Source organism: Siniperca chuatsi, linkage group LG2, assembly GCF_020085105.1.
Source record: "Siniperca chuatsi isolate FFG_IHB_CAS linkage group LG2, ASM2008510v1, whole genome shotgun sequence".
Taxonomy (NCBI): domain Eukaryota; kingdom Metazoa; phylum Chordata; class Actinopteri; order Centrarchiformes; family Sinipercidae; genus Siniperca; species Siniperca chuatsi.
The window spans coordinates 24224063-24250352 of NC_058043.1; the positions used below are offsets into that span (position 1 = coordinate 24224063).

Consider the following 26290-nt stretch of genomic DNA (forward strand, 5'->3'; position numbering starts at 1 on the left):
TAAGCAATGATTGACAATTAGTTATAAAAGTTTATTAAAGAAAAACACTTTACAGGTTATGAGCAGAAGTCTTTACATTCTTCCCCACAAACTGCTTAAGAAAAGTACAAATAATTATAACATTTTAAAACTTTGTTGGTTTCATTAACCAGTTTTCGTGCACACATTTATCTACGCCATTTACACACAGAGAACTTTTTAACATGTCACAGTAGTAAAAGCACAGATGTTAAAAATGAACGATGGCTGAATTCCATTTAGCTGCTTCAGTTTCAGGGTCCTGGCGTTGTTCATGCTGCTCACTGTCACGGCTTACTGAAACATTTAAATGGAACAGAGCAACAGCCATCGTTAATGTTATTAGTAACACCTGTTATTAAGTAAAAGCTGTTTTTCCTACTACGACAAGCCAAAATGTTTGCAGTGAAAAAGGTTTACTCTCAAACCATTCATTACACTCTGACTGCAAAACTCCTAAGTGCTGTTTGCCAAACACTCAACATATCACATTTCTTCATACAACAACGACAAATCATAAAGTGAGATACTTAATTTCTCAGTGCGCCAACACCGCAGTGATCCTACAGTGCTGACCTGCTCCAGCTAAAACCATCGATACAGACTGACAACAGCAGTGTTGTTTCAGTAGAAGTGTCTAGATCTACAACAAGCAATCTCTGAAAAGGTGTAAGAGACAGAGTGGGAACAGAATGGCAGAGGAGCATGAGCAACAAGGCAGATAGTTTCAAATGAAATTCGAGCGACTGTTGTTGGCCATGTCTCAGCTTAAGGAAAACAGAGAAATCTCAGCAGATATACACTGGCTTCCGTAATTCAAACTTTACAAAGGGAGAACACTTTCACCATATTGATGTAAAACTGTGTAATGCAGCATAGATTAATACTGTGAAACAGCCAGGTCCTGTCACAATCTACTAAAATCTCATGCAATTTTTCTGTTGCCTTCAAAGTGGTGACAAGACTATCTTGAGGTGGGAGGGGCCGCCTCTTTGATGGAACACAGTCCCTTTCAAAGTCTGGATCAAAGAACTGGGACAACAATATGTCCAAGCAGGTATAAATAAATAGTTATTTTGTGTCACAGGTCATTTGTATGTATTGTATTGCATCTATTACATATTGTGTAGTCTCCCTTTAAGCCTTTATTATATGCAGAGAATACTTGAACTTGAGGCAGATGAAAAACAGCCTGGCTGTTACGCCGACATTACTGTCACTGGACAGTGCACTTACTTAGAACCTTATAATTTCGGCTCTATGTTTTATCCAATTTGTATTTTCACAGTATTTTCTCCATTTAGAGCATTTTCTTTCTGAATCTTGTATAGCTACTATGCTTGAACAGCATAGAGTATGCTATAATTAAATCTTAAGTTTCAAAAGACAAATGACTTTGAATGTGTTTTAAATATATTAAATATGTTTCAAAAGGGAGATGTGCATGTGGACTGATGGCAGTATACCATTATGGTAAGTTTATTGATACAGCTGTCAACTTGAATTTTGTTTAAGACAAATGTGTAAGCATGGAGGATAAACAAAACTCAACATTGTGGTTAACAAGATGATGTAAAGTTCAAATCTTTCAAGTATGAAGCATTGGTTAATGTTTAATGACAAATAATAATAGTTACAAATTTCACTCCACAAAAATGTTCACAATTTAAGGCCAATTACAGAGTGACTCATTCAATAAAAAGACATTTTGTGAAAATTACAATGACAGAGTTTTAAAGAAAAGTATCATCCTCACCTGTCACATTCATCCAAGCAAAGAGATAAACATGACCACACCCATGAACTGTGTGAAGAGGATGAGTGGAGTGAAGAAGGACCACACTGGCCACAGTGCCATGTTAAAGCTGCAAGGGAAGTACAGCAACACGTACATATATGTTCAATTTGAATTAGTATATCAGTATTGATCAATCATAAAATATGTAGTGTATACAGGTGCCTCCGACACGGCCATGCTGTCACAGCCGCTGCAGAGGAAGAATGTGGGAGGCTATAAAATGCCAGTGAATTTTTAAATAGTACATTTATATTTGTATTTATTCTAGTACTGCTAACAAAACAAACACTCAGAAGCAGTGAGAACATGAACGCACAAGTCTACTCCACTCAAAACAAGTTCAAGCTTCCTCAGGCATCGTCCAAATGAACTAGTTTTGCATTTGACAGCTTCCCACTTTCTTCTAATCAGTGACACCAATCAACCATATAAGCGCCGCAGATATATATGGAAATTGATTCATGATGTAAACAAAGTGGATTAGCTATTTAAAGGACAAAGAAAGCTAAGTGGGCCGTCAATTAATGAGACTTGAGATGTCAGAGATCAAATAAACAGCATTAACCTGGCATAACACATTAATGCACAAACTAACAGGGCAATTTCAATTCACATTTGATCACTTAAGCCATTAAATAGTCATAATTACTGCCCTACTCAGCCCCTCATCAACCACAGGCAATCCCACAGTGATAAAAGGAATAGGTACTGCAAAAAATATACGATGGTAAAGGTCCCACTTCACACTGCGTTATGATACAGACCTAGACAGAAGTCACTCTTACCTCATCAATCTGTTCTGATCTTCAATGATATACAGCGAAATGGTGGATGGATTTGTAAAGTGTAAATAATATCTGAGTTTCTACAAGTAGAGAGCTTTGTTGGTTGTACACATCAGACCAGCAATTATCCACATACTGTACACTGTCAATGACTGGGCAAGTAATTGCATCTTTTTTTATGCGTCAGATAACTAAACTAAAGCATTTGGCAATTTAGTGCACAGGTGTTTTCAATATTCTGGCTAATTAGACAGGAAAGTGAGACAGCTGTCAATCAAGCACAGTCTGTACATGTCCACACGGTCAAAAGAAGGGGTCTAAGCAGGCGTGAAATCACCTGTGTGAGGGTACAATGGGTAGGGACTATAAAGCTCCATTAAGAAATATTTCTGATATCAACACTTAATGGAATGACTACCTAATGGGTTGCTAGTACTGTCGCAACCAACTGAGAATCAACACCAGAAAATTCCAGCAAAGAGCTACCTGTCCAGCACGAAAAAGCAGCAGATACAAAGAGTGGAGCATTAAGAAAGCTAAAAGGCCTGAAGCTAAAAGGCCAGCAAATAGTGATCTTACACATTTGTCAGGAATCCAGAAATACACTACTGTACACCCCTGCCCACATACGTTTGTGGACTTTTGGTCAAAGAATTTGAAATAGTTAATTCCAGCACATTTAAACAGTATGTCAGGTAGGGTTGGGCTGATGAACGATGCCATTGTCCATCCCGATGTTTCACTGTGGACATATGCTAATTTGGTAGACATTGCCCAACCCTAATGTCAGGTGTTCTTATAAACTCTCCAAGCTTTTACTAAATATCTAATGTTGTTCTACTTTCCTTGTTGTCTAAAACAATGTCCTTCAGTTTATCTGTTTTTATGAAATTAGAAGGCAGTTTGCAGTTTATTTATGTGTTTTTATTTATTTATTTTTGCTGTTTTACCTGCAAGATGCAGCAATAAAAGCTGCAGTGGTGATGGGAGGAATGGCAGGGTACTCTTGGTCGTAGTGCTGGATGCCTTTGAACCACTCCAGGTACACAATGCAAAACATGGCTAGAGACAGGCAGATTCCAAGGAGTACCAGACCCACATTGAACCACCAACTGGAAAAATGAGGGTTGAAAGGAGGAAAATGTATTCAGCATCTGAAGGCAATCTATAAAGACTCAAACACAAAAGACGGTATCATTAACAGTAAGATACAGCTTCCCAGTGGTATCCGATACCAGTGGCTTCACTGGTATCGGATACCAGTTATACCACTGAAAAAGAAAACAAAAAAATGTTATGCAAACACCCTTTGTGACAATAAAAGCTTATTGTCTGTAAAGGTAATTCATAGAAAATGAACAAAAAGCTGGTGTCCCATTACTGTATACTTGAAACAAGTGGAAATAATGATCTCATACCCATCTCAATGAATGAACAAGATGTACAAGGAAATCTTTGTGTCTTCGTCTTAACTCAGTCACCTTTTAATATCATTGTTCTCCATGATGTTGCGAGGGAAATCCACGTAGTAGGTCACACCTACAGATGCCACGATCCAGAAAATGGAGTGTCTGTTAATGCGAGGGAGAGGTTTAGCATCTTTGTCCTCCTGACCTGAAAGGTATTAGAAAAGGAAAGAGTTTCAATTCATGTGTCTATTTTAAGACCGTGTGTCATTCCATGACGACTTGACTAAAGTAGAGATCTAACAAACTGATTCATGGCAAGTTACACTTAATTATTACACAACAATTCACATGTCCACAAAAGTTTGACTACAGTGTTTTACCATTAACTAACAGACTGCACGACTCAAAGGAATCTAAACACAAAGAGGCACTGAAAGGCTTACAGTATGGTATAGAATTTACTACCAAATATGAGATTTGTCTTGCCTTAACAGAATGTACTAAATCCCCACGTTTCAGGTTTAAGGAGCTTTTGTGGTGAAACTGATAGCTTTCTTTGAGATAATCTTACTTCTCAGAGAGCTATTAATCTCTATAATTTACTGGTTGATTAAACATATCAGAGCCTGTTGTTGGCTGCTGAAGTGCTTCAGCATGCCTGTCACCTCTGTGCAGAGGTCACAATGAACTCCATGCCCTAAACCAGCAGTTCCCAAAGTGGGGGTGGCGACCCCGGGGGGTCGCGAGATGAATTCCAGAAACTTTATTTTTTATTTTATTTTTTATACGCATAGAAATGTTTTCTGAACTGGAAGAATTCATGGAGGAAAATGCACTCAGTGTTAACAGCATCAAGGCGTCTATTACTGCTCACCTTTAGTCCCTTATGGATCACTTTCATAAGTATTTCCCTGAAGGAGACGCTCCGACCAATATGACTGGATAAGGTCACCATTCAGTGTAACCACGGCAACTCATCTGGCGTCAGATATGGAAGATGCGCTGATAGAACTTTCAGCCGATCGAACCCTGAGGACGACATTTGGCGGCAAAACTCTGGATGAGTTCTGGGTTTCTGTCGCGCTTGAATATCCGCAGTTGTCGAAAGCCGCGTTGGATGTACTCATGCAATTTGGCTCAACGTATTTATGCGAAAAGACATTCTCCGACGCTGACTTACATTAAGAATAAACACAGGTCACGGTTTAACGTGGAAGATGATCTGCGGGTGGCGATCTCCAAAATTGAACCTAGAGTGGACCTGCTTCGCTCCGCGCACAGCGCCCATCCATTAGGCGTTTTTTCTGAATACAAAGTTATAATTGCTCCAAGGCGCCAGCCAACGCTGTACGCGTGTTACAGGCAGCTTGTTCGTATTCTGTCTGTAAGCATTTCACAGTTATGGGATGTATTTGTTTTTGTCCATAATTTGTTAATAAAATAGCCTGTCTTAGAGATTGTGTTCCTTTTTGTTTTAGCTCTGTCAGTCTGTAACCAAATCGCAAATCCTCACAAGCTGTTCAGAGAGGAGAGAGGGAGGGATACAAGATAGTATACCAAGTCGTCTTGCCAGAAGGACCACTGGCAGTATGTAAACTGGAATATACACAGCCATTTATAAAAAAAAAAAAAGGTTGAACACTTGACAAATGTTTTGTCTGTTTCTTGTATTCCAGTTCTCAGTTTATACTGACAAAGCGATGACCCTTGGATTGGAGACAGTGTAGGAGTAGAGTTTCCCTGTATTATGTTGCTGAGCTGACACAGCGTTTGCTCAGTCAAAACAATCAAGAATTGCTGGATTTCTGCCAGTGAGGGCCTCAAAGTTGGACAATTGTCCACTGTACAAGCTGTACAATAACCCTAGAAATGTTCAAATGTTGCAATCACAAATAGCATATATCTTTCTGCTATTTATCTGCTATAGTTTTGTGAAAGAAGACTATCTAACAAGTGGACTACAAACTGTTCATTCAACAGATTTAACCAAGTAAAAAAAAGTTACTAAAATATAAAATAAAAGCCACTTTTCAAACAAGAATGTTTGCTCAGCAGGTTAGCCAGCAAGCTGTGCTTATTTGACACTATGCCACAAGCGTTAATTTAACGTTACAGTAATGATGTCAGTGACCAAACCAGAGCTAGGCTACATACTACCTTCAAGTTTAAACGGTTAGCTCTGTCAGAAAACTAGTTAAAGTTGGCTTATAACGTTAGCTAGCATAATGTTTCTGAAGCTTACTCTTTTCATCGTCGTCACCGGATGACGTTGAATGCATAAGAAACTCTGCATCTCTCTTAAATCTGTTCCGCAACGTTACAAGCTCACTGTCGTTAAGCATTATGTCGCTGCTAGCATTAACTTACACTAGCTCTGAAGGCTAACTAGTGATTAGAAGGCACTTCCTGTTAGACACAGAATCGCTTTTTTATGACGCACTTGAAAGCGACAGTTGTAGTTTTTTGTATTAGAAATGACTGATTTTAACAAATGTCAAAGCGTAGCTACAGAAAGAATAAATATGCATCAAATAAACAAACAATAACCTAACCTAAACTGGCATGGACCACAAGGTATAGAAAGTATATCTGAGTATAGAAAACAGTTTAGTGTTCCTCCATTTAAATGTATGAATAGGGTACAAAACTTGGCTAACAGTATAGCGGGTTATTCAATAGCAAACAATCAGTAATCCTTACATCTACACCGTATAAGCACAGTGAATTATTGCTACATCAAACCTTTGCCAAAAGGGAAATAGTATTGTTCTTTTGATTCCCTATCTGTACTCCACTACAGAAACCTACGTTTGATGCAATCACTTGAGCTAAATAGCATAGACCAAGTCCAAGTGTGTTTTGTGTACATCCTCCACAAAGACCATCCTGACACAAAGAGCATCAAGCAAACTGGACCACCGGGCTGGAAATAAAATATGCCCTCAAAGGGGAAACTGAGGATATCTGAACAAGAAAAGTCTGACAGGCCACATTTGCCCCCATCCCTCAAACTTTGCAGAATGCACATCTCCATTAAAAACCTTCAGCTAGGCACAGACTACTACTATAAGCTACTGCTCACACAAGCTACCATGGCTGTAGTAGTAAAAAAAAAACGTGTATTCAAACAAGCAAGCGTGTGTTTTATTACTTATGAATTAAACTTTTTTGTAAGAGAAAAGAGATTTATTCAGTGGCATCGTTCAGATAGCTATAGTTGCCATAAGACCAAAGTTCAGGGCTGAAACTGCCCCAAACAAAACATATGGCCACATAGTAAATCCTGCAATATCTAATGGTAGAAATAAGAAGTTGATCTATCTTTTTTTTTCCAACAGTAAAGACAGGCTTAGCTTCAGTTTTCTGAGTATCCTGTGGGGTCTGGATTCAAACAAAAGCATTAAGCAATATTGAGCCCCACTGAGGACTAGAAAACACAATTTTAATACTAGCAAACCTGAGTAACAGCTTGACTAATACCCAAAGTACGCAATATACAATTACAGGGAAACAGTGTGATGAATGAACATCAGTGTTAAACCTGCTGGGATTAGCAGAGCTTCATAAAGCTGGGCAGATTTCCTCCTGTAGCTCCTTGTGTGTGTGTGTGTGTGTATACACACAGGGTAAAGAGGCTGCTCATTCTAGCGGTGGAAAACCAGACAGCATTAAAACTTCACCTGAGGCTGACACCAAGCGTCTTGCTTCTATGGAGCTTCTGTGTCCTTGGCCAAGTGAACCCCGTTCGGGGTGCCGAGGAATGTGCATTAGCTTCGTCCCGTGTGAGAGTCAAATTCACCTCAGGTGCAGTGCTCCCATTCCCTTCCCCCATTCTAAAATCCTATCCCACAGATAAGGTGCCATTCCCCAGCCTTACCGTGGACTTGGAATGTGGAACAGAGCAGCCGTCTATCACTATTGTCATTTTATATATATTAAAAACAACACTCTAAAGTCATTTGTAAAAGTCTTCCTCATGCCGACTAGGCCACTGCAATCAGTAAAACTTGGACGCGTAATTCAGTTATAAAATTATTTAATCTTCGAGATTATTTCATCTGTATAAAAACATCCAAGGGAGGATGGACAGACCAATGGCTTTTAAATTTTAAAAGTCTATGAACAACATACATTTCATGTCAGACAGATAAGATAAACATGTCTACTTTACAAGTCTAACTCTGTCTTTCAAGACTCTAAATTTGGGATTGTTGTTGATCTTCTTGCTGAAAAGTGCTAGCACCTCCTCCTCCTTTTTAAAATTTCCATCACCAGTGAAAGAGTAGTACGCTGCCAAAACCTGTAAAAGAAGACCAAGCACTTAACATCATATTAAACCAAAGACAACACTAATTTCAAATCATATTTAAGGACAACATGTTGGGTGCAGAAGTCAAATGGGATGCTGAACGAACAAAGACCTATGGACTCATGTCCACAGAGTAATGAAAACACTCCATGCCTCACCTTCTTCCTGAGTTTCTTTACTGACAGTTCCTGGTCAGGAGATTCTCTCAGTACTGCCTTGATATTTCCCTTCCAGTTGAATTTGCCTGTAAGTTAATCAGAAACATCAATTAGCTGCTAGTATGGGGGATTCACTGAGGCTCATTTCCTCAACAAAAGGAGCAACACTGACCCCTGGTGGCATTTTTTTGTGAACCATCATTTATTTTCTAAAAAGATGCCAATCAAAATCATGTCCGGACCATGTTACCTTTAGGAACTGCTCGATCCTCAGTCTCCTCTGACTCCTCTGCAGCTTGGTCAACTGAAAGAAAGACGATAAAAACACTTTATATATATTAAGCTAAATACTAACATACACAATTATACAATTAAATGAAAAGACTGGTTTCACGAAAAAAAAAAAAAAAAAAAAAAAAAAAAAGGGAAACTGGTCATATTTAGAGAGTATTTTTGTATACTTACAAGGACATAAGAGCACACTGTATTTGAGCACTTCCACAAAATTTACAAACATTTTTTAAATCATTTACATTTTTATCTACATTTGGTGGCCAAACATGATTGTAAAGTTGATTACATAATACTGTAAGAAGAACAGCATCCAGAAACAGATTGTGGGTAGGCCTTTAGAAAATGTCTTACTTGTCTTCATTTTCTTGCTGGATGTCTCATTTTCAGCAACGTGTTCGTTCTGTTCTTCATCTCCGTCTTCCTCACAGCGGTGCTTTCTCTTTCTGTCCTTTTTTTTTTCTTTGCCTGCCCGGTCTTCTTCTACCTCCTGTGCAACTGTCTTCACAGCCTTCCCATTCTTCTGCTGACGGGCCTCTTTACGCTCCCGTTTGTTCAGTTTCTTCTTCTTAACGTCTGGATGGCCGTTCTGCTTTTCATTTCCATTAGTATCCACTTTGACTTCAGCCACTGTCTGTTTAGCTTCTTTAGTCTCCTGTGGTGCCTCAGGAGGCTGTCAAGATTATGGGTGGATAATGAAAGTCAGTGATATTGAAAACACGGGGAACTTGTGATCTTAATTTATACAACCGGACAGCAGAAGGAAAATGGTATAAAGGGACATGCCATGTTTTCTCTTCATCTCATGACTATCAGAGCAGAACGACATACCAGCCATCTTAATGCTGTAATCAAACTATTGAATTTCATTACTTTGAATTTTAACTAAACTAACTAACACCCTATTTGCTTTACGCTGACAGACAGAGGCTAATATGCACAGGGAAACAGTCAAACAAAACAGTAACGGTGACATTTAAGCAAAGTAACTAACATTGTCCGCTGCAGCGAGGATGTCCCACACTTCATCATGAAGACTGGTGTTAGCTATTTTAAGACTGTTTCTCATCCAGTTCTGAGGAAAAGACCAAAGATGAAAATTGATTAGTTCATGCAAGCCCCCACCACACACACACACACACACACACACACACTAAAAAAGACAACACTATTAAGACAACTGTTCATCCCACAGTGTGATCAATAAAACATAATAAAATTATTGGTACAAGTAATACCAACCTGAAACTTTGCCTTTTTTCTTGGGACGTTATCATACGAACTGACTTGTTGGAGCACATCCTTTAGCTTTGCACTGACTCCAGGTTTGTTCATGGCTTCATTGACTCTCTTCAGGAGAGGAATCATCAAGTTACAAACAAAGAAAAACTCCTTTTAAACACATGCAAAATGGTAAAAGTGATGGGCGTCGTTGCTCTGCATATTTACCTGGATCCACTGCTGCTGTTTCACATCTCCTTTGTTTGCCTTAGCCTCGTAGCCTTTGCCTCCATACTTCTGATCCTCACTGATACATTTATTGTGGTTCTTGTAGTCATCACCCCTGCTCAACATGTACAGAGAAATACCATTGCACACATGGAGCACTGTGAGATTGGACGCAATCGTTACGTGGTTGTATCTAGCAAATGTTAGCTAAAGTAAACAAAAAAGGAGACGGCAGTCGGTCATTACCAGAAGTCTTTTCCACAATCGATGCAGGACAGGACCTGGCACCCCCGGCACATGTTCACATGTTTATCAACCTGAGCTTTTTTCAGGGATTCACCACAGCCGTTGCAGGTGAAGAACACCATTTTTAACGACACTTGTGCTTGACTAACCCGTAACGATAACTTTGATTCAACCGAATCTGCTAACACAGATACCACTAATGGTACCAACGTTACACCGAAAATGGTACAATCCTCATGCGAAAGCGGGACCCGACTGTCCACAGCGCTGATACGAACTAATGTTAGCCAAAGCAAGGTAGCTAACGTTATCCAAAGCTAGCAAATGTTAAAATAAACCAGTTTCTGAAGTAGTAGAGGGTTTATCAAAGCGTATAAATGCTGTGAGCGCCGATGTTAAACTTATTCTCGGGTCAAAATCGCATTCGAGTGCAACGGACCGCCTGCTCTGTTCCATTCGTACAAACGTTTCAAAACACACGTGACCACACCAATATTCGATAGCTACATTGATAGTCTTCCGTGTGAAAATGCAACCCAAGAGAAGTTCCGACCAGGATGGAAACGATTCTTGTACAAAGCTTTTTTTGTGTTCAAGAGCTAAATGTGTATAGCGGCTTTCAGCATGGCAGTTAGTTACACCAACGTGACACGTTACAATATATTACACTACTTCTAAGTCTCAAAATAATCCATCATGTTATCTGCTTCATGTGTAGGCTGCGCGAAATACAGGTTGTACCAGGAAGTGAGGTGACGTTATTACACTCGACAAGTGACCCATCATCCAAATAAAAGGTGGAATCGTCAGATGTAGGTTTGAATTTATCTTTCTTACAAACATTACTGAACCAACAATAGTTAGGAGTTTCGTTCTCTGTTGAAAATGTTATTCTTGAGGGATTTAGTGCTGCACTGATTCACACCGTTTACCATTGTGGTCGGTTAGCATAGCTTTGTAGTTAGCTTGTTAGCAGTTTTCGTCCAATTTTTGCATGGGTGGTCTCGTAGCACAGGCACAGTGGATTCTGCGCGGTTGTTGAATTATATATGAATATTAGCATTTGAAAAGTGTTGCCAGCACTCGCTTGCATCCTGGTTGCAATTTGAGGACTAGGTAACCTGAGGAATGATTGGTATCTCATTAATAAGAGATTTGTTGTTTTTGTCCCCTTGGTTAGTGTTTTGATGGAGAAGTTGGAGCTGAGTGGTTCAACAGCTGAGTGACCATGGACACCCTGTCCAACCACAGCTCCTACCTCCTGCAGCAGCTCCAGGAGCAGAGGATTCAGGGTCTGCTCTGTGACTGCATGCTGGTAGTTAAAGGTGTCTGCTTCAAAGCCCACAAAAATGTCCTGGCTGCTTTCAGCTCCTATTTCAGGTGCCTTTATGTCTTTAATATATTTAATGGAGTGACACATCAGTGAATCAGTGGCATATTTCCATCCATATCACTTAGCTAAGTAATCATACTCTGCTGTTTTAGAGTAACATAATGTGAAAAGTACTACTTTGATCTTTCCAGGTCTTTATTCCAAAATTCCCCCAGTCAGAAGAATGAGGTGTTCAACTTGGTCATCCAGGATGTCAGTGGCATCGGCCAAGTATTGGACTACATGTACACCTCCCATCTTGACATCAACCAAGATAATGTTCAAGCACTCTTGGACATTGCTCAGTGTTTGCAGGTTCCAAACGTTCAGAGCATGTGCAATGCTTTCCTCAAGCCTTGTCCTCCACCAGTGGAAATCCCGTCATTTTCTCTTCCAGGCATGCTGAGCTCTGAGCATGACTGCCTCTTGGGGAGCAGTCTTCCTCATGATGTTGACCTCCACTGTCCATCTGAAACCCAGAGGCCTGGCTTCATCAGTGACATGGACCACAGCAAAAGGATGCCTGTTTCTGTGCCGAATAGCAGCACAAACAGTGACACAGCTAGCAGCACTCAGGCACCTGTTGAAAAACAGCTTGTCCATGGCTACAAGCTCCGAAACTTCTACAGTAAGCAGTACTTCAAACAAAGTGCAATTCAGACGAATAGTGCAGCCTCAAACCAAGGCCCAGGCCCTTTGGTGCTGGTGGAAGAGCAGCAGTGTCAGCTCGGGGTCAGCCAGGGAAGGAGCCACACTCCTGTATGCTCAGGAAACACAGTTCAGCCCAATCCTCCCTGCACATCTGTGGCAGTTGAAAAGAACCCTGTCCCCTCTTTAACACCCTCAGATAATTTAAACACCCCCAACTCTAACTCGGCAGACTCCATGCTCAACAAGCCAGTGCGTCCAAAGAAGACTGTGTACCTGAAGAAATACAACTACCTCCGTTCTCAGAAGGCTTTGGAGGAGATGTTTGCTGAATCAGTCAGTGAACCCGTCCTCAGCTGTCCCAAACAGAGTCATCAAGAAGAGTCTGTGGTCCAGACTGAAGCTTCAGAAGCTCCTGTTGAGAGCCTTATCGCAGGCAAGGAGCAGGTTACAGAGACGGCAACAAATGCACAACTTCCCAGTCCTCCACCTGTGAACCAAGAAGAGCAAAATCTGAAGACTGTTCCAGAGCCACCGCAGCAGATAGGACACAAGCAGTATTGTTGCGAGGTGTGTGGGAAGATCTTCAAACACCCGAGCAACCTGGAGCTGCACAAGCGCTCACATACCGGTATTTACTGTTTATAACTGCCTTATAACCACAAGGGGTAAACAATAACACGTTTGAGTAGTATTGTAATAATATTTTAAGACAAAAACCATAATTTTTTGTTGCAGGTGAGAAGCCCTTTCAGTGCAATGTTTGTGGGAGAAACTTCTCACAGGTATAGTCTGGTGTATTGTTCTGATTTGCCAGTTATTCCTAGATGGGGAAATTATATTGAGATATCTAAATGATTTTGTTTTATAGGCTGGAAATTTACAGACACATTTGCGGCGACATTCTGGAGAGAAACCATACATCTGTGAGTTATGTGGTAAAAGGTAAGATACCTTCCACATATCCATTTTCCTCAGATTTCCATTTTTTGTCATTCCCCTTTCCTCTGTATAGGTATGTTTTGTCAGCTTGCTGCTTTTTGTGTCTGCCTTTATTAATTGCTTGATAGCTTCCAGAGCTTGGATATATATACCATGATTTCAGGTACACCAATAATAATTTAGCATTTTTATAATACGTCTTAAACTCACATATTGAGACAATAATAAATAATCTGCTGTGATGACTGACTAACTGAATTAGAATAGACTGTATCTGAGTTCAGGCCCCAGTGATATACTATTTTCCCTATATTACACAGCCCTAATAGTCCTGACAGTTGCCTATAACTTGAATATTCATCTGTGTTTTCCAGCTTTACTGCGTCAGGGGATGTCCATCGTCACAAAGTGGTCCACACAGGAGAGAAGCCACATCTGTGTGATATATGTGGTCGAGGTAAATGACTGCTCTAAACAGAAGCAATTTTCTTAATTACTTTCTTAATCCATCTATATGTAGTTCTTACCTAATGGTCTCATTCTTAAGTTTAACCTTTACAAATGATTGATAGTAGCGTGAGCTGCTTAGTTCAAACCAGCCAGCTGGAAAATTGTGACAAATTTTGTGTTTATAAGACTGGTGTTTTATTCACTGTACTTGTCTTGTTGCTCAGGATTTAACAACTTGAGTAATCTCAAGGAGCACAAGAGGACTCACGCCACAGACAAGACATTCACATGTGACCAGTGTGGAAAATCCTTCAACACGCACAGAAAGCTTCTGAAGCACAAGGCCCGCCACGCTGGGGAAAAACCACACAGCTGTGCCACCTGTGGTAAGGAACTGTCTCTAGCTTGTTGGAAGTGTCATTCACATTGATTCATAGTAGACATAGGTGTATATATCTTCAGGTTCTGGTATTTTGGTCGGACAAAACAAGTTTTTTGATGACACCTTGGGCTTTACTAAATTATAAAGGCCATTTTTCACTATTTTCGGACATTTTATAGACCAAAATGATTAATCGAGAAAATAATCTGCAGATGAATGGATAATGAAAATAACAGTTGCAGCCCTGCACTGTTTGATGTCAGTGTCTATTTTCTGCAGTAGAGTCAATAATGGTTTTGACTCTTAATGAATCAATCTCAAAGTAAAGGTTGTTTGGTGCCACCTACTGATGAATGGTATTGTTCTTAACCTGCCCAAATGAACAAAACTAAAGGCCTGAAAATGCTTGAGTAATGTCGTGAACTCACGCAGTAAAGCTTTATCAGAGTTTTTTCAAAAAAATGTCTGCACAGTGTTTTACTCAATGTGTGTTCTCAATTAATGTAGGGAAGTGCTTCATCGGCTCTGGGGACCTGCAGCGTCACATACGGTCACACACTGGTGAGAAACCCTACATCTGTAACACCTGTGGAAAGAGCTTTACTCGCTCTGCCATGTTGAGGAGACACAGCAACATGCACTGCAAGGGGGCTCCAGCCGACAGCCCGGTCGCCGACAACTCTGACCCACCTCGTAGCTCAGATGGAGCGGCCTCGTTCCCCAAACCTGTCAGCCACAGTAAACCTCCTGCAACCAGTGAGCAGCATTTCCCCAGCGTGATGCCCCATGCGGGGTTAGAGAAACCCTCACCGCCTACTCCTTCACCACCACAACCAACACCACATATAGAGACTCCACCTCCCAGCATGCACCTCAGTCCAGCTTCTACCCCCACCCCTCTACCAGAGCTGCGCTCGCTGGTACCCCATCACCTCCTCTCCACCAATCACCAGGAGAGAAATGCAGCCCTGACTGTCACAGACCACATGAAGATGAACAAACCCCACCTGTCTCAGGAGGCCGTGTATGGTCCGTATGTGGAGAATGGGAATATGTCAGTGGAGATGGGCAGAGGTCTGGCGGGGAGGCCTTACCTGCCTCCCACAGACAGTCAAAGCAGTTCCCTTACTACTCCTAGCAGGCCCAATAGTGGGTCCTACAGGTCCAGCGAAGGCCAGTTTATCTCCAGTGTAACTCTGTGGGGACTGGCAATGAAAACTCTGCAGAATGATAATGACATGGAGCAGTAAAATTTTTCAACTTCTTCAGAGAAGCACAGCATAGCCAGTTCAAAAGGTGTGCACTTTTCACTGCTGTTTACTTGATTGCTTAAAACTGATTTGTAACACAAAAATGGGAACTCCTATGATGAGGCAAACATGAAATAGTAATAATATGAATTATTCCTAACTGAAAATGTTTTATTAATGTGTTCAGAGGTCTTAAAATCAAAGTAAGTGCTTCCTAGTTTCCCTTAAATGACAAAAAAATCATGAATCTACTTTTAGTTGTACAGTAGATGAATGAAAAATGCTGTTGCGCTGCTCTTAAAACTTCCAAGGGTGATGCTTTTCTGGCCACACCCCAGTCAGTGATGCTGACGGATGACATCTGCTGTGACATCACTGATTAGGGTGTGGCCTGAAGTGTATCAATTTTGAATAATAGAGCGCAGCAGCAGTTTTTTGGTTTCTGTGATTCAGTGTGGATCTACCTGATTCCAACTGTAAACATCCCAGGATGCATCACTGCTAATAAAAATGTTAATTACACTCTCTCACTTTGTATACTGCACTGCACTTTAAAATGTAAAAATGCAGACCTATTTTCAACTATCAATTTCAAATATTGATGTATTATATTCATATGAGAATAAAAGATGTACATTCTATTTAACATATATGTCACTGTTATTTAATTAAAAACATATCTTGTCACATCATTTTTTGTTTCTCATGTGTTTACAACGTAGCATAGGGATAGTTTAATTGTCCAAGATAGTTAAAACCCAGTATTTGATGTTCACGTTAAAACAAATATTTTGGCCTCTCCAAGAAATGTTTCATTAATCTGCATCAGCGTTCAAGTGTGTCTTGAGGACACTAGGGGTGCAATAGGATGAAGGGTCTCCATCCACAAGTTTGTTTTCTAAAAGGGCTTCAAATCCATGAACTGTAAAGTGTTATGCTTTTAAACAGACTACAGAGGGAGCAAGAAACCAGACACTACTCTTCATGATGGAATGTGTGAAGAAAGCACAAACTAACGTCACCAGTTTACATGTGGTAGGTATACCTCAAAACAGATTATGTTATAATTCATCCCTTGCAGAACACAGCTAGCTACCAATGACACAATCTATAGCAAGTACATAGTAGCATGTTATGTAATGCTTGCACACTCTGACCAATTGCCTGAAGGTATGAGCATTATTACTTATGGCATGGATTTGTTTTTTACGGAGATTGAATATGTTGGTGACATAGCTGTCACAAGTGAAATTGACATTCACCACACATCCAGTGAACACTGCCAGTAAACATTGTGCAGCATCACTGCAGCATATGAGACTTGTAAATAGTGCACTGAGCAAACAGCATTCACTACAAGATAGGCAGCTGATAACTGGCCATCACTGTCACAACATACAGGCCCTGTTACTCCATGCCTGCTGGATTAGTTTCCTAGCAACACACAGTATAAGTCTGTTATCATGGTGTTCATTCTCCTTCATTGCCCCTTACATACACAAGTACACACATGTCCTTAATGAGCATAGTGCCTCAAAATTCTGTTCAATTCTCCTGGGAATGTGTTTCCTGATTCCTCCAACACCAACGATTTGGTTGAGTCTTTGAATTGAATTTGGATTCTGAAAAATAGACCAAACTCAAGGACCAGAAAACAGCCATGGTTAAATAACAGTATTCGAAGCTGTAAAAGGAAATGCAGGACAGCAGAATGCAGATAGAAGAAATCTGGTCTCCAGGTCCACTTTGTGGCCATGAAAGAGTTATTACTCCTTTATAATAGGATGGTGAAGGATGCAAGAACATGCCATTTCTCTGCACTTATTTCTGCCCATCAGCACAACCCCAGATTCCTATTTAAGACTGTGGATCAGTTAGTTAACCCTGCCTCTCCTCGTGCCCCTGCTGATTGTGATGTTGATTGTGAAAAGTTTCTCTTGCACTTTGCTGGAAAGGTGGAGTTAATAAGATTTAGTATCACCCCCAACCCTGCCTTTTTAGATGTGTTTTTTTTTAGCAATTTTTCTGCTGTTACTCTGCCTGAACTCGCAGACATCATGTCTCTTATGAGAGTATCCTCCAGCCCTCGGGACAAAATCCCAACAAGGTTTTTATTGGAAGTTATGGATTGTATTGCGCCCCTTTTGGTAATTATTTTTAACAGTTCGCTGTCTACTGGCTGCGTCCCAGATTTCTTTAAAACTGCTTGTGTCCAGCCAGTCCTAAAAAAACCTGGGCTAGATCCCACCCTCCTGGACAACTATCGTCCTCCAAACTGCCTTTATTTCAAAGATTCTCGAAAAACTTGTATCTAAGCAGCTTCTTGCTGCTGTGGAAAACAATTTCATCAACACCACAGCACTAAGACAGCCATTCACAAAGTCACTAATGACCTTTTAATGAAGCACTCTGTGAAGCACTTTGTACTTTATTTTGATAAGTGCGCTATAAATAAAGTTTTGTTATTATTATTATTACATCAGTTCTCCAACCACTGATGGTCAAGAGACAGGGACTCTGGGTAGGAAAGTGTACCTGACCCTAATGCTTCACAACCTGAAAAGTGTGTGTGTGTGTGTGTGTGTGTGTGTGTGTGTGTGTGTGTGTGTGTGTGTGTGTGTGTGTGTGTGTGTGTTCACACCACATTGAGAAATTATTCAAATCCTGGTGAGCTTGAGCATGTTTTCACTTCACAGCAGATACCAAAGTGTGAAGAAAGCCCAACTTGGATGCAGAAGCACAGTGAGGAAAGAGAAACTTGCTGATCGTCATCAGGCATCAATAACAACCCTGTTCCTGAAGATTTGCAGCCACTTCACACAGTTGATGTAAGAGGAAATGCCCAAATACCCAGGAAGTGGTCTTGTTACGAGAAGCCTTACGGCAGTAGCGACTCCAGTAATTCAGTACATCATTTCCATAATGTTGGGGGACTTGAGAGAGACAGATTAAAAAATGAATGGTCAATATCAAAGAAATCCTGTGGGTTTTGATAGAACTGAAACATCTATTTAACATGGAAACAAAAGTGCTTCTTGCGCATTCATTACATGTTAATCACTACACTAGTGTTGCTATCTGTCACCAGGATGAGTGACTTTGAGGGTGAATTCTGTATTCCCTTTCTGCCCTCCCCCCCATCATGCCAAAGTTAATCCTGATTATGTACGCTGTCTAACTGGTGCAGAATGAGACCAGGGCTAATGCCATTTTACCCAGAAACTTTTCCAAAGCTTGTCTTTTGTTTTGGTATCTAATCATGTTTCATTGCTTTGTGCTGTCACAGGCGTAAGAGGATAGGTTTAATTAACAAGTGAGCATGAAATGTATGAATCCATCCAATTTGGTCGACTGCGACAGCTCTCTGCAGAGAGTGAGCAGAGCACTCTCTCACTCACAGGTTTTGCCCGAACGTTTGTCAAAGATGTAACATGTTTGCTGCTTTTTACCTGAATGTGCATCTTTGACACACACAGCTGTTGTTTATCGTAACATTTTTAAGATTCTGTTCATGGTTTGATTTGATGATTGGGGATTTTTATTCTAACATGACGCATCCCTCCATCTCTTCATGCTTCCACTAACAAAATGAAAATTCTCCATTGCTGTTTGAATGTCATGGATGTGAATATGTTTAATACACACAGTCATACCCTGCATCTTTCTCCCTGCTTATTTTCTACTGTTCTACTGCCTGTCATGCTCTGTCTCTCTTTTCTACAAACACATACACACACGAGCTGGCCTTTAGCTACTGTACCCAGGTGTGTTGCTCTCCTGCGTCTGCAGTACACTTTCAGGTTCTTGAGACACCTGTCAATGTGTGTGACAGGTTATTCTCTGTTTCCCCCCTTGAGCAAGAAAATTTGGTAATTTCAGCACCTACACATCCAGTAATGCTTAGAACAGGTAAAAAACAGGGAGTGGGTTTTGCAGCCAAATACGTAGCTGGCTATCCACATTTATGGTACCAGATATATTTCAAATCTCTACTCCAAACATTACAGTAACACAGTGAGGGAAAGTTGAGAGTTGATTGGCTACATCTGGGATCCCTTCAGGTGCTTTGTGTCTATTTGTAAATTCTTATTTCCCAGCATGCTTAAAAATGTGGCAGCAGCTCTTCACCGTGGGTGTGTTGATAGTGACTTGAGCTTTGTACAGTCTAATAGTCACAGGCAGGACAAAAGAGCCTTTGATGCAGTACTGACTGAAGAGGGTCTGGGAATGTTGAAAAAGCCCCCCCTTTCAACTAGCTGACATAGTTCATAAGCTGTTTAAGCTGCGTGTCCCATTACAGCATTCAGAGAACCCATCGTGCTGTTCCACTCCAAAACTGGATGATAGCTTGCAAATGTTTACGATAGCTGTTACGCATGTTATTCAGGCAGTTTAAAGTGAGACTATGTAACTTATAAAATATGGTACAATCTTTTACAAATTAAATTCATCATAAATAAAATGCACCCTTGTTCAACACTGAGGGATTTTGTTGCTACAACCTTACTTGGTCTGGTATGACCAGTAGCTTATTGTGGCTAATGTTAGACTTTGCTGTGTAATTGACATTACAGCGTCAGTTTATTGACTGTATTAGTCTTCTCTACTTGTACTTTTACACTACACCTTAGTATTTACCATTTTCTTGTGGCCATGGTGGCCACTGTTTAGTAAAAGTTACATTATATCACTTTAATTCAACACATTTTAAGTGCCATTACCAGGTTCCTGCACACTCTGTGTTGTATTTGTTCTGCATTGTAGAAAGAAAGTGTCTAGCTAGCCAGTATGTCCATTTCATGGGTCCAGGTGTGGTGTTGGCAAATGTCTAAACTGTCAGCAACAAATAACATCATCAGCTTGTGTTCAAAACTATATTAATAGTTCCTGACAACGCTTAAGTTAGCTTCTGATTCGCAGCTTCCAATTCGGCAGTTAAGGGGAAAGTTAAGCAAAACTATAGGACAAGTGCAATGAGATAACTTCTGTTATGAATTGGCGCTATATAAATAAAATTGAATTGAACTGAACTTTAATTGAAACTAACTTACAATGCTGAGCGACCGATCCTCCATTTTTTTTGCACCTCTTACTGTTGTGAAAGCGTGTTAGACATTTTAGGTAAAGCCTTACAAAAATACAAAAAAGGGAGATTTCACTGCTTTTTTCACACCTAGACCACATTGGACCAGATCCAGGTCAAAACCTACTATACCTAGTCAAATCTGGACTAGATTAACCCAGAGAAGCCAGAGACTCTTTAAGACAGTTTCCAATTTGTGAAACCTTTATTCTATTTGTTTTATATCTATGGTTTGGACTTTGGCTGCAGTGCCATCACCCAACCTGGGGGTCTCCCCAAATCAGCACTGTGCTTTTGAAGTGAAGAAATAATTCCAGTTCTCATGGTGTAGTTTCTCTTGCTTCAGGAATTTCCTAGAAATGAATGTCAGTATCTTCAAACAAGAGAAAAAAACAAAATAAAGCCTTGGTCACACCAGAAAGTGGCACAATGAAATGAATCCACAAGTCCTCACAAAATAGGTGGTGCTGGAAGCTTGCTGACTACATGCAGGGCTAGCTGGTCAGCTAACTGGAACATGCTAGCTAACCGGCAATAGCTAGCACCAGCTAGCCAGATCTCTCAGGTCCAAGCTTGTGGACCACGTAGCGAACAAGCAAACTACCAGTTCAGTCACAGAAATGAATTCATTCTGCTCAAATTAAAATTTGTTATTTGAACACTGAGACTTATTAAATGATTAATTAACTCACTTTGCTTAAAATTGTTAACGCAATTTAAGCTGCTTGTTAAAGAGATTTTAGTAACATTTATTTTCATAGCAGGCTTATGATCATCACTTAAAAGTCTCTGCACATCCATCAGGGAGAACCTCACCAATCATGCACCAACATCACTTGCTGTCTGACCACATTCACCGGTAATATCTCATTAGTGACCCAGTGTGGAAACACAAAATGAGACTTATGAATGAATCTATTGCCCCAGTGCATGCTGGGAGAGTTACCAAGTTCCCAACACACCTACCTCATGTAACTGCAATCACATGATCAGCACTCAACCAATCATATGAATGCGGATCTCCACATCACTTTGTTTACTCTTACTCACTTAATAAACAATCTGATTTATCCAACTTTGTGTCCAACTTTTTTCATGTGGCTTCACTTGAGCTAGGGTCGTAACTGATGTATAACTCTGATGTATTTTGTGCTATACAAGTAATTCAATCATTGTTGGGATGTGAATGTTGTCTCACAAGGTACTTAATCTAATTATAATTATAAAATATATAATTGTTTAAAAAACTTTTCTCTTTTATTCTTTAACTGCTGTTATACGATAAAGAAATTAAAGTTGCAAAAAAATGAAGTTGAAGTGGCCAATGAGCTAGCTACTTTAAACTTTTAAAGAGCTAAGGATTTAAAGGGAATGGTAAATTAGGGGAACTGGGGGAGGGACGTACAAAAAGTCTCTGAAACATAATTGCCCTAAAGCCTTGATTACTCCTTAATTGAACAATGAACAACCATATAAAAAAAGGCATTATTTTACAAGAATAAAGTGAAAATCATTTTTGAATACAGCCAGTTATGTTGAAGCTTCTACTTTTTACCATGTGGGAACATGAAAGAGACTATCTGCAAGATTACATGAGAGCAGACAGGGTGCCCAAGTGCACACAGGAGTGGCCAAATCATTTTAGCAAATACAGTGACCAGATGTACTACAAGTACCAGTCTAGACCTGGCACAGTGCGGAGAAGAGGCTGGAGCAGGATGAATGCAGGATCAGCAGATGGAGTTGGAGTGGGCTTTAGTAATAGCCAATCACATCAGCTCCTGTCATCCCCCTTAAAAGCATATAGCAAATAGTCAAGTTTTATTTAGCATTTATTAATGTATGCAACTTTATTTATTTTATCTCTGCAGTTAGACCTAGGACTATAGTAACTGGTAGTGTGTTTCGATTATTTTGCCTGTTGCCTATAATAGTTTTTACTTCAATTAGTCATATTTTTGTACATACACATTTGAACTGTAATCATTACAGAAAATACAGTGAAAAAAGTCAGTCAAATGTTTTACATGACTGCATGAACTCACAGCTCCCCCATAATAATGTTGTTTACTTGACAGAAAATATTTTGAGAAAAAGTATTACCCTTTTTTCTCTCTGCTGAAAAACATTGTTTCATCTACCTTCTGCCATGATAACTGTGCATTTACCTGGATGCTTCTATGCATCTCCCCAATCCATGAATGTGATGTAAGAAGGGGCTTCCTTTTGTGTTTATTGGTTATTTGGACATTATGTAATTTATCAACATATGGTATGCAGTATAGTAATATTGTTTCATCCCTGCGGTAGGACACTTAATATGTCATTATGCAATAGTGATGTTTGTCTCACATTTTTTCCTCATTGTACCCCCAGTCTCCCAGAAGGTCAGCATGTCTGAAGCAAAGGCCTCCGCCCAGCCATCACACACTGACTTCAGGCAGCTGTGGCTCAGGAGGTAGAGCGGGTCGTCCACTAATAACAGGGTTGGTGGTTCGATCCCTAGCTCCTCCTGTCCACATGTCGAAGTTTCTTTGGGTAAGACACCGAACCTCAAATTGCTCCCGATGGTCAGGCCAGCACCTTGCATGGTAGCTTGCTGCCATCGGTCTGTGCTGCTTGCATGGCATGCAATATTCAGTTTAGGTCGTTTTTAATTAGTTTAATCGGTCACAGATACTTACTGTATAATTCGTTATCATTACCCCTCACTTGAAGGGGTAAGAAATCATAGGGAATAAGCTTCACTTTGTGTTATAAAATAAATATAAATTTATAAATGATTTATGTTTTAGAATCTAGAGTTTACATTAGTAGTACCTGCATATGTACATACTGCTTATGTTACTGCATAACAGTGCTGGGTTTATCCAAGTTAAACTGCTACATGAAGTAAATCAAAGATGTACCAACACAACAGTCCACAGCAGTGGGGTGCTCAGTAGTTTTCATTGATAAACAAAAATTGCTATTAGAAATGTTACATTTCTTAAGACTTTTCTGACCTAATGTAAGCCATATTAGAAATGAATACAATCTGTTAAAAATATTCCTATTTTGTAACTCAATCACATTGATTACTCAGAAGTCACTTGGGTTACCTAGAAACATACTTCATTTGCATAGTTTAGGACAATACTTATTACAACATGGCTCAGAGGTGTGTTATTGAGAGGACTGAACATTCATGTGTTAGACAAATTTAACGTTAGTATGATCAATCAGCATGTTAGGGCACATACAGTACTACAGTCAGTAGTCACTAATAAGAGAACAATACTTGTGACACGACTACAGGTCTGAGTTGATTTTGTTGAGATGACATCACTCTACCATCCACATGACCCTGTGCATCCCTCCATGTCTCTCCTCCGTCAGTGTCCACACACACATCGCTGCCTCTGGCTGCAGGGAGCTGATGCCTCACTGCTTCTTTCTCCTGTGATTTGACTTAATACTCGATGGTCACTGCCTTTGTTTTCAGGTATTCGCTGAGAGCCTCTTGTCCTGTTGAAGTGACAGAGACACTGACAGTAAGTATGGATTTTAAGTAGTCAGGTGCCTACTTGTGTGATGTATTTCTGGTAACTGCCACAGGGAACAAGTGACCGTTAGGACCGCAAGTGTGTTGTTGGGACACACTTGACTTAATAAGAACATTTCTTACAAATACATGCCTCAGTCGAGCTCAGATGCTTTGTTGGTTTAATTTAATTTCCACATAATGAACAAATAAGTAGGATCAACCAGCATTACAGTTCCAATCAGTAAAAAAACACACATTCAGGAGCTGAATCAGCTCGTAGGTGCTTTACTTCGTAGGTGGACTGGTAAATTGTGGGATACACTGAGCTCTGAATACTGCTTCAGAGTGGTATAAGCATAACTGTCAGAGCCTGGGTCTGTCCCCATACCCATGCTGGCAGTCTTGAGCACTTAAGTGCACATTCACGCGCCAAGTAGTAAGCAAGTGTGTCCCACAGTATAAAGTTAAAGTTTATGTGATGCTGGATTCAGCCTTAATAATATTATTCATGTCCAAACACAGTAATCTATCCTTCTTGATGAGACCGTCGAGAATAATAATCAACATTGTGAAAATTATTAAAATCAAATAAGAAATATGTTCCTACCGTGAACATATTATCAGACAGACCATTCAGACTAATCTCATATTATGTATAGCGGGCCAACCTCCTACATATCTCAGTTTAATTGATTTATTTATTGTATTACTCCTCACAGCTCCTGAGTGTGTGTGTTTTCTCACTCTGACTGTAACTATAATGCTGGTTGATCAGACTTAATTGTTCTTCATGAGAAAATGAAATAAAATCAACAAAGCATCTGAGCTCGACTGAGCCATGCATTTGCACAAGCCATGGGATGACCTCATTAATCAAGCTTTTCCCAGTGAGCTCTGATAAACCTCTTAACAAGCACTTGGACTCTGACAACAGAAATACGTCATACAAATAGGAACTTAACTACTCACAAATACTGCAAGTGTGGGTGTTGGAAAAGACCCTGAGAAAAGCTGGACCTGTGAGAGACCTGACTTCAATAAAACTGATCAGTTGATTCAGGTTGAAGCCAGTGCACAAAGCCCATGCAGAGCTAGCAGGTTCAGGCTACTCCAAGCCTGGTTTAATTAATCAAGATAATTTCAATATCTTAACGTTCAAGGCCTTGCAAACTCACACAGGTGTTTCACTTATTTTGGTTGATTAGACCAACGTGAGGTCACTAAACTCCATGTACCAATAAGAATGATAAAGGTGTAGTTTGTCCCACGCTGGAAGGTGCAACAAAGCTAACAGGAGAGTAAGGGAGATGTCAATCAAACACTCAGGTCTAATCAGGCTAAATACAGTAGGTGACAACACCTGTGTATGTGGAGCATGGCTGTGCAGAATCTAACTTAAACCTGGTTTAAAGATAACTTCACCTGTAAAACTTTAACAACTGACATAAGATATCAAGCACAGATCACATCAACTCAAAAAGGAGTTGATTTCAAGAGACAGCTGCAATGTTTATGGTGAAAGAGCAGCACATGTTAAACAAACAGTATTGACTTGCAATGACTCTACTTCAGAGGGATAGTTCAACATTTTGTGAAACATGCTTATTTGTTTTCTTTCCGAGATGAGAAGATCCCTGAAACTCCTCGTACTGTATATCGAGTTTCCACTACTTTTTACATTTTGTTTTTTTGTACGGATTAAAGAAACATGATATAACATGTTAATTAGTGATCTTGAGGCAGATTTTGTTACCTTTGAACAGCGCCAGGCTAGCTGTTTCCCTGTTACCAGTCTCTATGCTAAGCTAAGCTAATCGGTGGCTGTCTCTAGCTAAATATTTAGCATACAGACCTAAACGTATCTTTATTTCCTTTACTTTTTTCTGTTGTTCTTACCCAGGTCTTTGCCAAAGCCAGACTGTTTGAAGCCTCCGAAAGGGGCGGCCACATCAGTCTTGTTGTAGGTGTTGACAAAAACCGTGCCGGCGTTGAGCCTTTCACTGACGTACAGAGCTTTGCTGATGTCCCGCGTGAAAACACCTGACGCCAGGCCGTACTCTGTAGCGTTGGCCCTTCTCAGGACATCGTCCACTTCACTGAGGCAGGAGACAGGGCAGGAGACAGGGCAGGAGGGAGAAACAGCAGAAAAGATGAGAAAAGACACATGGTAAGTC

The 26290-nt window shown here is 40.2% G+C and overlaps 4 protein-coding genes across 8 annotated transcripts in view; 1 reads left to right on the plus strand and 3 right to left on the minus strand.

Moving 5' to 3' along the window:
- Window positions 1-17: 17 nt before the first annotated feature.
- tmem128 (transmembrane protein 128) lies at window positions 18-7968 on the minus strand. 3 transcript variants are annotated; one of them, XM_044167619.1, is made up of 5 exons: window positions 7691-7968; window positions 4083-4215; window positions 3552-3713; window positions 1775-1883; window positions 18-315 (listed from the first exon to the last, which is right to left on the minus strand). In XM_044167619.1, the coding sequence occupies exons 1-4, from the start codon at window positions 7776-7778 to the stop codon at window positions 1784-1786; spliced, it is 483 nt and encodes a 160-aa protein (XP_044023554.1). In that variant the 5' UTR covers window positions 7779-7968; the 3' UTR covers window positions 18-315; window positions 1775-1783. The 3 variants fall into 3 exon arrangements, with proteins under 3 accessions (XP_044023554.1, XP_044023546.1, XP_044023562.1); XM_044167611.1 differs by lacking the exon at window positions 7691-7968 and adding an exon at window positions 6253-6409; XM_044167627.1 differs by lacking the exons at window positions 1775-1883; window positions 7691-7968 and adding an exon at window positions 6253-6409.
- Window positions 7969-8029: 61 nt separating this feature from the next.
- Window positions 8030-10950, minus strand: lyar (Ly1 antibody reactive homolog (mouse)). Its single transcript, XM_044167597.1, has 8 exons — window positions 10464-10950; window positions 10218-10332; window positions 10011-10118; window positions 9763-9843; window positions 9123-9441; window positions 8728-8781; window positions 8478-8563; window positions 8030-8310 (listed from the first exon to the last, which is right to left on the minus strand). Exons 1-8 carry the CDS (start codon window positions 10583-10585, stop codon window positions 8173-8175), a joined length of 1023 nt encoding a protein of 340 aa, XP_044023532.1. The 5' UTR covers window positions 10586-10950; the 3' UTR covers window positions 8030-8172.
- Window positions 10951-11140: 190 nt separating this feature from the next.
- zbtb49 (zinc finger and BTB domain containing 49) lies at window positions 11141-16153 on the plus strand. 3 transcript variants are annotated; one of them, XM_044167549.1, is made up of 8 exons: window positions 11180-11275; window positions 11644-11843; window positions 11988-13114; window positions 13222-13268; window positions 13355-13428; window positions 13800-13882; window positions 14100-14261; window positions 14765-16153. In XM_044167549.1, the coding sequence occupies exons 2-8, from the start codon at window positions 11692-11694 to the stop codon at window positions 15505-15507; spliced, it is 2388 nt and encodes a 795-aa protein (XP_044023484.1). In that variant the 5' UTR covers window positions 11180-11275; window positions 11644-11691; the 3' UTR covers window positions 15508-16153. The 3 variants fall into 3 exon arrangements, with proteins under 3 accessions (XP_044023504.1, XP_044023484.1, XP_044023495.1); XM_044167560.1 differs by having other exon boundaries at window positions 11221-11279; XM_044167569.1 differs by lacking the exon at window positions 11644-11843 and having other exon boundaries at window positions 11141-11275.
- Window positions 16154-23520: 7367 nt separating this feature from the next.
- LOC122862279 (cytosolic 10-formyltetrahydrofolate dehydrogenase-like) overlaps window positions 23521-26290 on the minus strand; it is a 28310-nt gene continuing 25540 nt past the window's right edge. Inside the window, exons 22-23 of the mRNA XM_044167647.1 lie at window positions 26013-26212; window positions 23521-24097 (exon numbers count right to left, since the gene is read on the minus strand). Coding sequence (XP_044023582.1) covers window positions 24042-24097; window positions 26013-26212 — 256 coding nt within the window. The 3' untranslated portion in view covers window positions 23521-24041. The remainder of the gene's footprint in view (window positions 24098-26012; window positions 26213-26290) is intronic.

Coding starts and splice junctions, on each gene's coding strand:
- tmem128 (XM_044167611.1), bottom strand. CDS start 6,352: ATGCTTAACGACAGTGAGCTTGTAACGTTGCGGAACAGATTTAAGAGA. Junction 4,216..6,252: donor CGGTGACGACGATGAAAAGA/GTAAGCTTCAGA, acceptor AATACCTTTCAG/GTCAGGAGGACAAAGATGCT. Junction 1,884..3,551: donor TTTATTGCTGCATCTTGCAG/GTAAAACAGCAA, acceptor CTTCCCTTGCAG/CTTTAACATGGCACTGTGGC.
- lyar (XM_044167597.1), bottom strand. CDS start 10,585: ATGGTGTTCTTCACCTGCAACGGCTGTGGTGAATCCCTGAAAAAAGCT. Junction 9,442..9,762: donor TCCTCGCTGCAGCGGACAAT/GTTAGTTACTTT, acceptor TAATCTTGACAG/CCTCCTGAGGCACCACAGGA. Junction 8,782..9,122: donor CAGCAAGAAAATGAAGACAA/GTAAGACATTTT, acceptor TCTTTCTTTCAG/TTGACCAAGCTGCAGAGGAG.
- zbtb49 (XM_044167549.1), top strand. CDS start 11,692: ATGGACACCCTGTCCAACCACAGCTCCTACCTCCTGCAGCAGCTCCAG. Junction 13,115..13,221: donor GCACAAGCGCTCACATACCG/GTATTTACTGTT, acceptor TTTTTGTTGCAG/GTGAGAAGCCCTTTCAGTGC. Junction 14,262..14,764: donor ACACAGCTGTGCCACCTGTG/GTAAGGAACTGT, acceptor CAATTAATGTAG/GGAAGTGCTTCATCGGCTCT.